The sequence below is a fragment of the Brachycentrus maculatus genome, unplaced genomic scaffold (assembly GCF_059751285.1).
Source record: "Brachycentrus maculatus isolate JH-2025_06_01 unplaced genomic scaffold, ASM5975128v1 h1tg000395l, whole genome shotgun sequence".
Classification (NCBI taxonomy): domain Eukaryota; kingdom Metazoa; phylum Arthropoda; class Insecta; order Trichoptera; family Brachycentridae; genus Brachycentrus; species Brachycentrus maculatus.
The window spans coordinates 541,266-552,054 of record NW_028281144.1 but is presented as its reverse complement, the minus strand read 5'-3'; the positions used below and the strand labels follow the sequence as shown (position 1 = coordinate 552,054).

The 10,789-nt window shown below is 31.1% G+C and overlaps 1 protein-coding gene across 2 annotated transcripts; it reads left to right on the top strand.

Annotated features, from left to right (window-relative positions):
• Nucleotides 1–35: 35 nt before the first annotated feature.
• Nucleotides 36–10,041, top strand: LOC148302982 (solute carrier family 66 member 2). Of its 2 annotated transcripts, XM_088270728.1 has the most exons (7): nt 74–98; nt 1,043–1,447; nt 2,849–2,985; nt 3,138–3,221; nt 7,550–7,766; nt 8,186–8,318; nt 9,793–10,041. In XM_088270728.1, exons 2-7 carry the CDS (start codon nt 1,245–1,247, stop codon nt 9,847–9,849), a joined length of 831 nt encoding a protein of 276 aa, XP_088126854.1. In that variant the 5' UTR covers nt 74–98; nt 1,043–1,244; the 3' UTR covers nt 9,850–10,041. The 2 variants fall into 2 exon arrangements, with proteins under 2 accessions (XP_088126855.1, XP_088126854.1); XM_088270729.1 differs by lacking the exon at nt 3,138–3,221 and having other exon boundaries at nt 36–98.
• Nucleotides 10,042–10,789: the final 748 nt, after the last annotated feature.

Sequence of the window (10,789 nt, the reverse complement as noted above, 5' to 3'; positions counted from 1 at the left end):
CTATATTTTTTTTAAATTTATGTAAGTACTTACTTACAAAATGTGTATGGCTTACTCTACTCAGTGGTGCCATGTTAACGTGATTCGCATCGGTGACGGTGTCACCAGGGGGGGTCGACTCGTAAACGTCAGATTGTTCAAAAAACGACCAGAAAATGACGAGACACACTAATACACTAACAAAAACACCAAAACGGGAACGAAAAATACGAGATACCAACAAGTTGTTCAAATATTTCAAATAAATATAGACAGACTATGGTTATAGACAATTATCGATAGAAAAATAGAAATCCGTCTATGAAGAACTTCATAATATTGAGTATTATGCCAAAGTTAAAGTTAAATTTTGCGTATGAAAGTGTAGTTTTTCTTACTTAACACAACGCTCTCTTGAACTTCTGCAGCACCCCCCAAATGCAAAAAATTTAAAAACGCCTAGCCAGACTTCCAAAACGCCCACAAAGGGGCGCTGGCACCCCCGTTAAGAAACATAACTTCAGAAAGTGGTGGGCACTCCTTCGCCCTTTTAAAATATTGTATTTTCTAGAATTTTAAATAAAATATAGTAATTTGAAAATTCTATCGTTTTTGCTTTTGTTGAAAAGCCTTATATTTATACATAGTTTGGGATAATAATTTCAAAAAAGTTACCATTACCATTTACCATTGTAAGGCTGAGTTGAGTAACCATTATTAATCGCCTGAACTCTTTTTATAAATGTCGCGTTTTAGCCGTGACCTTTCTATTTTTGTTTACACTGAAATAAATAAATTTAGATAGTGAAATATCTTCTTTGTAATATTAATATTATAATTTTGAAAATATGTTATACAACAAATTTCAATATAAATACCATTTAACCTGAAAAATGAATGATAAATATTTCGGCGGGTGGATTTGACATTCAGCCGCGGCGAAGTCACGCCCAGCCGGGAGCTTAGTACTTCTAGCCGTTTACGTCACTTCCGGCCACTGGCGAATATCGCTTCTAGCCATAAAAAATCGAGGTAGTTGGCGGTCTTTATATAAAATAGTTAGTCTGTGGGTGTCACTAGACTGTAGTCACTAGTGACATTTATGGTCACTGATCACCCTGATTACACTGATATCAATTTGTCAATTAGGGTCAATGTTTCTTAAAACATAGGAAAAATGCTATTGATAAGTCTTAGAAGAAACATATCAAGTGAGGGACATAGTGTGAAACTGCTCGGATAGCGGGAACAAAATCGTCATCGAAATGGATTGGATTATATCAGACGAGTTGGGGTTGACTGTGGGCCATCTGGTCGGATGGGGCGCAGCCGGTGCTATGGTTATTGGTGGCATAACCCCCTACATCCCTCAGTACAGGCAAATCAAGCAAACTCAAGATGCCGACGGATTTTCGTTATATGTATGCTTAGCTCTTCTAGTAGCAAACACGCTCCGAATTCTGTTTTGGTAAGTTAGCTTGCAAATTGGCTCTTTGGTTTACAAGTGTTCTCGTTCCTTAACAATAGCAAAGTATTAAATAATGAGAATGTACTATTTGGCCATAGTGTGCAACAAGCAATAATACAAACATGTTGCACAAAGTCCTAAAGATATGGAATTGTGTCTTAAATAGCCCATCATTAATACCCTATTACATTTCACATTTTCCAAACTTGGCTACAATCAATAAATACTTTTTTTTACACAATACTTTTACTTGATGTCACATGGCATTATAAACTAGATTTTTTTTATCAGCAATACTTTGATTGTTTGAGAAATTCCATTTAAAACAGTTCATACAATTCTTATGGCCATTGTCTAAAATATACTTATTTATTTAACAAATTTATAGTTATGAAATTAAATAACTTGATAATTCCAGTGTTTTATCATTTCCTGTAATTAACTGGAATAAGTTTTTGTTTAAATTAGCTCAATTAAAAATAATAATTAAAACTGTGATTTATTGGGTTGTTTTATAAATAGGTTCTAAAATTTTCGTGATAAGTTTAACCTGATAAGTAGCTACTGTTTCTCAGTCTTATCACAACAGCAAAAATAAATGTCATTAAGGAGTTGAATAATACAGACAATGGTACTAAGCGGTCGTTTTAGGAATACATAACCCGCAAAGCCTCTATTTTAGTAGCTTGTCTTCAATATTTCTTGAATTCATTTTACATTTGGCGGGAATCTATCATGCGATTCGAGTTTTGCAGTCGAGCGTCTATTCAACTACGCTATGGTGCCTATTATTTGTAATGATTTTTTAAATGATGGAATACGATGCATACAAAAGTACTTCATGAGACAAATCAACGTGCACTACGTTAAGTACTCTAACTACATTTTTGTCAATTTTGAGATATTTGGTGTATGTTATCAACTGACCGTTATCTACAAATATGAACCAACTAAAAAAATATATAAAATAAATTACGCCTAGTTTTCAGGCGTTTAAGACACTATCTACATTGAATTTTCGAAATGAACTGAGCTCCTAAAATGCTAACTTCTTAATTTTGACAAGGCTTAAAGTTTTAAAATGATTTAATACATTATTTTATCGTGTTTTTGAATGTAAATACATACTAGTTTAGCATTTTAGATTAAACCGTTAATTAATTTTTAAAAAAATATTGAAAAAATCTTGTAAGCTCTCTCCTGTAAAGTAACAGATTTGCAGATAGAGTACTTTACGTAGGGGCTTTCACATTCTTGTTTAATCTACAGTATTTTTCTAATTAGGAAATAACAAGAGTAACTGTAAAAATATTAAAAGAAGTTGTTATTGAAACTACCTAATATACTACATTTTATTACCACTACCATGTAATAAATTTGTTTTAATACTTTGATTTCTAGGTTTGGAAAGCGATATGAAATACCTCTCTTGATACAGAGTGTGATAATGAATATAACAATGTTTGCCATGATACATCTCTGCGTATCCGTTAAAAAAAAGAACCAGATTGTGAGAGCACGCGAGCGAATTTTCACAGGTATGATTTTATGCTAATTTGTAACTAACTCCTTCTCGACAAGTCTCGATCCTCTGGAACAAGCATTTGTCTTCTTGATCTGTCTAGTAAATACTGATTCTTCTCTACTTTCTCTCATCTATTTGTATTTTATGATATTGTCCGCTATTCAGCGCCATCGGAAGATGTGGCTCGGTGGCTGAGTGAGAGAAGAGATAATGGGGCCCCGGTCGCTCAAAATGCCCATCGCTTCTACGGTGAGATTCTCTCTCTGCCACACTTTTACTAATATCGCTTTGTTTCGTACAATCCCTCCATCTTTGCTATTTCCTTGTGGATTTAAGGCCTTCAGCCTTGAGCATTGAATTGTGATTCCTTATGCGTATTCCGGGGTTAACGGATGTGTAACAAACAGCTCTTATCTACAATACATTGGCCTTTTATCATCATTGGCCTTTTTGTGTTTATGGAATAGAATTATTAGGAATTCCATTCTTAACAAAAGCTTGTTATGTCATCAAAATTATATAAATGTTATTCAGTTATTTTTTCGAAGAGGATGTGTATATGTTCAGTTTTTATATCAAAGCATTACGATTATAGTAAATCAAGTATACATGTGTACACACATACTAAAGATTGTTTCTTAAATGACAATTTTAATAAGATTTTAATTCTGATATTCACAATTTTTTTTGGTTAGTTTATGTATCATTTGATTGAACCAATCACATAGAATCTGTATGTATACGGACAGATTCTCTTTTTCATAATTAAATTAATTTGTAACATTAATTTTTTTCTCATTTGTTTATTAGTTCATTTCATGTTTATTGTAATTATTCATCTCCCTTGCTTATTTTCTTTACATATATAACCATTAGTTAAATAGCCTAAATAAATTATAACCTGTAAATCTGTTTTAAGCAAAATAAAAGAAGGTTTAGCTAAGTCTCTGATGGATTTTTTTTTCAAAGTTGCAAAAGCTTTATTAATTCTTTCTCCCTTGTAATTTGAATTTTTTATTATGTGATGAGTAACTATTATTTTAGCATGTGTTTGATTTCTGCATGATTTTGTCCGTCATCAATGACCATAATGGCATGTATAAATAATTTTGTAATTGGATTTTTTATTTATTTTTTTTGCATTTCACAGTATAATTATTATTACAAGTAAAAAAATATTCTATTGCATTAATACAAAAAAAGATCCCACAAAGACATGGCCTGTGTGGGTATATATTTTATTTTAGAAATTTATATTTAGAAATTTATATAAAGGTTACTGGAAGAATACGATAGATGTCAAAAATATGAATACTTAGATTGAAATTACTAATATTAATCCTAGATAACTAAACATTTGTCCATGCAACGACGCCCTTCTCTGAAAAAGTCAAGTGCACATACTTCCCTGCACCCCGCACCCGCCAGGCTTTGTTTACGGAATAGTGATTTATTCTTAAATGTCTCTTACATTCATTCCTAATAAACCAAACTTAAGTGTCATGTAAACAGTTACTATTTTTAATAAATACTTTTGATAATTTTCATGTTTTTAATTGTGTAGTCCGCCTGACGAATATTTAGTTACTATGTATCTATAAATATGGTTTAGTTATCTAGGGTTAAATGCAAATATTTGTTTTTAACAAAAAACAGAAACACCAAATAATGAAAATGAAAAAAAAAATAACGCTAAATGTTACTAATGCTAAACTTATGAGTTATTCATTAAAAGATGAATCTACTCAAATCTGTTTTTTTAAACCATAATTTTAACAAAATATCAAAACAAAGTAAAATTAGAATAGTTTAAAATAAGTCTCGTCATATATAATACTTATGAAAAATGAGTTTCTTTGCGAGAATCTGGATTTGCAAAAAGGGATTTCTAGTACACTATTCATTCTTTGGCTAGATCTATTTATATTTTTAGGAAATGTTGGCGCATGAAAATATATTTTAGACACTGTTGGAAATAAATTTCTCGTAGCTTCAAAAGTTCAGCTTCCTGAAATAGTTGGTTGGATAGAAAAGTTAAATAAAAAAATTAAGCGTACTTTTAATACTAAGATTTTGTACTGTTTCTAAAGGCTTTATACGATTATTGAAGGCTCCCCCCATTCAATTATTCCATTAGAAAAAGAAGACTGTACAAGGGCATGATAAACTATTTTGTTGGTGTTCGGATGGACACAACTAGATAAACATTTAAAAACATAAGTCAAATATCTAAGTTTGTCAAATTGATTGTTTGGATGTATATGAGTTTCTGTGCATGTTTTAAATTTTTCAAAATAATTATGTATGTTGACTCAGCTGTATATATGTAGCTGTATACAGCTTAATATTATTTTTGATTACACTGATAATTTCATTTAAAATTCAGTGTTTACTATGATTTTAAATATTCTTTTAAAACAACATTTTGAGTGTGTCCAAATACTTGTTCACAAAATCTGGATTATCTCCAATTACAGGAGTTATTTTCATATTATTTTTTGATATCTCATCAAAGATGAAGAAGAATATGGAAGTCTGGGCATTTACGGGGCTTACGACCGTCATAGGCTGGTTTAAGTGATCACTTTACACACGTGTAACATTCACCAATTCTACCCATTATTGACAACCACACTACTCAAATTCTTGGAAGTTCTATATACATGAACCAATTTAGAAACCTTGTTCATGAATCACTAGAACTTCACTAGAGACATCTATTGGTGAGATGTAAAGAAGCTTTTTATTAAGCAGAAACTCTTATATTAGTATGTGAGATCCGAATCCTGGATTATAATCACACACATGAGTGATTATAATCCAGGATTCGGATCTCACATACTAATATAAGAGTTTCTGCTTAATAAAAAGCTTCTTTACATCTCACCAATAGATGTCTCTAGTGAAGTTCTAGTGATTCATGAACAAGGTTTCTAAATTGGTTCATGTATATAGAACTTCCAAGAATTTGAGTAGTGTGGTTGTCAATAATGGGTAGAATTGGTGAATGTTACACGTGTGTAAAGTGATCACTTAAACCAGCCTATGACGGTCGTAAGCCCCGTAAATGCCCAGACTTCCATATTCTTCTTCATCTTTGATGAGATATCAAAAAATAATATTCTTTTAAAAATTCAACAAAATTGAAAGCGAAAATAATTTCGCGTAGTGCTTTCCTCTCTTGGATTTCGCGTAGGGTTTTTAATTTGCCATTTTCCCTACAAAAGTGTTTGCTTTGATTTTTCTCAACACAGTGATAGTGAAAGTAAATTCAATTTTTCTAAATGGAGTCGATGCTCTTAGCGCAGTTATTCCAAAGTGTAAACTCGTGTCCCATCAGAAACAATTAAATGTAAATTCAGTGAAAAAAAAAATGTTTTGCCAAGTGTTTTTGTATGATACTTTGTTTCTAAATATATTAAATAGATATTTGATTTGTTTATGCCATTTTTTCTAAGAAAAGCACAACATTCAACATGCTTATGATCTGAACATTATCATGTCGCTCAATTAATTACATAATTCCTAAAATTTTCATTCTATGCACAAACATACCTTCAGTAGTATCCACATTAAAATTTGTAGTCTCGGAGTTTTGTTCTGAAACTTAGAACTTTTTTTTAAACTGAAAGCTAGTGACCTGACCGCTTTCAAGTATTTAACATACCTGATCTTGGCAAGTTGAGAAAACTTAGCATGATTAGATATCGCTCACTCCTTTCAAGAACGTCATAAATCAAAAATCGTCAATTTTGAGTTGCGCATGTTTTCGTAATGCCCAGAAATTGTACTATATCCCAGCAAAAACGGCATATTTTTAACTTAATATTTACCCGCTACAGGGCAAAAAGTGTTATTTTTGCATTTTGAAGAAAAGGTATTGTTTAATTATTTTTTTAAATATACTAAATATTTTTCAAATGGAGAAAAAATATTCAGGTTTTACCTAAAAAGATCTGTTGCATAGTAAAAAGTTAAATAAGTGGCTTGATATTTATTTTTAATACATTGTATTTTATGTTTGAACTTTAAAAACGTTCTCCTGAAAAATCAAGTTTTTTGATTTATGACGTTCTTGAAAGGAGTGAGCGATTTGTGTTACATATCTGCTTTGTACTTTGAACATCTTTTCAAAGTAGCGATTAAATTTAGTTGATTGTTTACAGTAAAATAAAAAGTCTGACAATTATTATTGTATTTGTATTTTATATTAACACTTTTAATCTAATTTTACTTCTTATAATATCTATTGTATTTTTGTCAGTGCCCTTTACTATGACCTAAATATAATGTATACCCACACATAGGCCATGCCTTTGTGGTATCTTTTTTTTGTATTTATATATAAACAAAATACTTGTATTATATTATGTTGTGAAATGCAAAAGAATTTAAAATAAAGAAAAAAAAGAAGAAAATAACTCCAATTCCCTATAACATTAAGCTTTTTTAAAAAGTGCCCAAAAATTGTCTGATTCTGCGGAAGCTATCCAATAATACCTAGTCAATTCCTATTTTTTTTTACTTTAATTATTAAGAAAATCAATATTATTTGAATTGTTCTTTGTGAATTTCAGATATGGAGAGTAAGTATTTCTGGGCGTGGACCGACTTCCAGAGTTACTTGGATTGCATGCTAGTATTTTCAGTATTCGGTGCCGGGACAACATATTTATTGGTAGACGTGGCAGCTTTTGTCGAGACAATTGGTTTCTTAGCAGTATTCACAGAGGCTATGATCGGTGCGCCTCAGATATCAAAAAACCACCAAAATAAAAGTACAGAAGGAATGAGGTAATTATGTAACCAAGTTTCTAAATTTAATACTATTAACATATTAAATTACTTCATTATTTATTTATGAATATATCATAGTATTTCCTTTGTTAAACTCTGATTTTTATGAAAATGGATTAATTTTCATTGATCAAATTAAAAAATAATAATAATAATCTCAACAATTAAAATATAAATTAACTTGAGAGAAATAGTGCCTACTCTTGGATTTGAATCTGAATCCTTCTGATCGCCAGTCAAGTGATCATTCTATTAAACCCGATAAACTTATTATCACCTGTATTTATCTAATATTTGTCCAGTACAGATGCAAAGTGTGTATCATGTTTTGTCATGTTAAAATTGAAATATCTTAAGATAATAAAACATTAAAATATTATCTTTATTCATATTTACACATCTTCTTTTGTTTTCAGCCTTACGATGGTGATCATGTGGCTCTGCGGAGACATTTTTAAGACTGTTTATTTTCTACTGCGAGATGCTCCGCCACAATTTTGGGTCTGTGGAGGATTGCAAGTTTCTCTAGATACAGTCATACTATTTCAGGTAAATGCTTCAATACTAAAAAAATGCTAATATACTTCATTAAAATTAAACACTTAAATATACCACTTTAATGAGTTTTATTTTTATTTACGACTAGTTTTGAAAACGACAGATGTTTTCGAAACTAGTCGTAAATAAAAATAAATCTCATTAAAGTAGTATATTCAAGTGTTTAATTTTAATAAAATAATCATGTCATTCCACAAAGTAAATGCCGAATCAATAAATAATAAACTTATATACTTCAGTATCATAATGCAAATTATTATTTTATTATTATTTATTCGGCCCCTCTCTCTGGGCTGCATCTTGTGCTCCATCCCTGCTCACCCATCTCTTATTCCGCCTCTGGGAGGATACCAATGCTACTGACTGTTGGAGATAAACCATTTTTGAGCCAAGTTTAGCCGTGACGTGCGTACAGTAACATATTTAATTTTAATACATTTCGGACGGGTGGTTTTTACGCCTTCGGACCGCTGGCGACGGGATTTGACAATAATATCCATATTAAAACATTAAATATGTAATTTCTTCTTTTCTGCCTTTGAAATGAGACTGGCGCAGAAGGTAGAAATACCCTTCCCGTCCTTAAGCATCAATCTACCGAACAAGTGGAAATACCATTCCCGTCCTATGTGTGTGTATAATTAATGTCTAACCAGTAGTTTAAAAAATTATGGATACTTGACTGGTTAATTAGTTTATAAACTTCATTTGTTGCTTTTTAGTATTTCAGTAACAATAGATTAGAATTTTACTAACTTAATAAACAGGATAAGCTTTTATTTTAACATTGATATAATGTAGGAAAATCAGTTTAGGATAGAAACAATGAATAGCACTCATTCTCTAATTAATACATAGTTGACTAAATACTTTATACTGTCACCATATGACATTATATTTTTTGATGGATTAATAGATGATGGTGCAAAAGGCACTGTCTCACTTTACCTTTGATTGGATAACAATACTTCTTTGTATAATAGGTAGCCATGAATAGATAGGAAGAAAGGGACAGGCGTAACAGAAAGATGTTTTTTGGTATTGAATATATCGCTCACTCCTTTCAAGAACGTCATAAATCAAAAAACTTGTTTTTCCAGTTTTTAATGTTTAAAAATATAATACAATGTATTAAAAATAAATATCAAGCCACTTATTGAACTTTTTACTGCGCAATAGATCTTTTTAGGTAAAACCTGGAGGTTTTTTTCTCCATTTCAAAAATATTTAGTAAATTTAAAAAAATAATTAAACAATACCTTTTCTTCAAAATGCAAAAACAACGTTTTCTGCCCTGTAGCGGGTAAATATTAAGTTAAAAATATGCCTCTTTTGCTGGGATATAGAACATTTTCTGGGCATTCCGAAAACATTCACAGCTGAAAATTGACAATTTTTTATTTATGACGTTCTTGAAAGGAGTGAGCGATATGCTTGGTTTGTACCGATAATGATCATATTTCAGGTTTGGTTATACCGACACAAGACAGCAGCAGCTCGAAGGGCCCGCCGTGGAGACTAGCAGTGGACTGAGACAGACTTATAGCAGACAACATCATTTTGCCCCATTTTCTTAATTTCACTTCTCAATTTATTACTTTCCTCTTCACACCTTTCCTCAACTTCGCGACGTTGTATTCTGGCTGGCTGTCTCATCGAATTGTTGCTATGTCCCCTGCAATAGTTTTTTTTTTTTTTTTTTTAATAGTTTCCACTAAATACCGAAAGTCAATAATCGTACGTATTGAAATAGAAACAATTTTTGTATAGAATATTATTGTAGATTTATTTCCATGTCGAAATCCATTCTTATTTGTTTTGTATAGTAATTTTAGTTAGGTAAATCTTGTTAGTGGTTGTGAAATATTAGGTAAAAAAGTGTTTATTTACATTTGGAGTTCATGAACACAATGGGTTCTTGAAACACATAAAATATGGTTGATTAATACAAATTTAGTTTCCATAAAGGTAAAAATCTAAATAAACAATATCGCTGTTTGAATACATTTACCTGCACAAATAAAATATTTTTTTAGGTAACTTTTACTTTTAAATTGGGTGTACCAAGAATGATATCAAACAATCTCTAATTAAAATGAACACTTCTTCTTCAAACCCCCATCCGCACCCGATGGTGCATAGGGCACTGCATCATATAAACAATGTGTTTTCTTGATTGTTAACACATGAAGGAAAGGTGATCAACCCTCCGCTTCAAGTAACTATTGGAGTACATACATATAATAAAATAGATATTGGAGTGAAAAAAATCACTTATGTTTATCTAACCCACCCCCCTGGGAATCGAACCCGGGACCTCCAGTACGGTAGCTAAGCATGCTGACCATTACACTACGTAGGTGGACGGAAAAAATTAATATGTACTGTGTAATCGATGATTGAAGAAAAAATTTATTAATTAAGAATCTAAAATGAATCAAAAAGTCTTCTGTGCCTTCTTA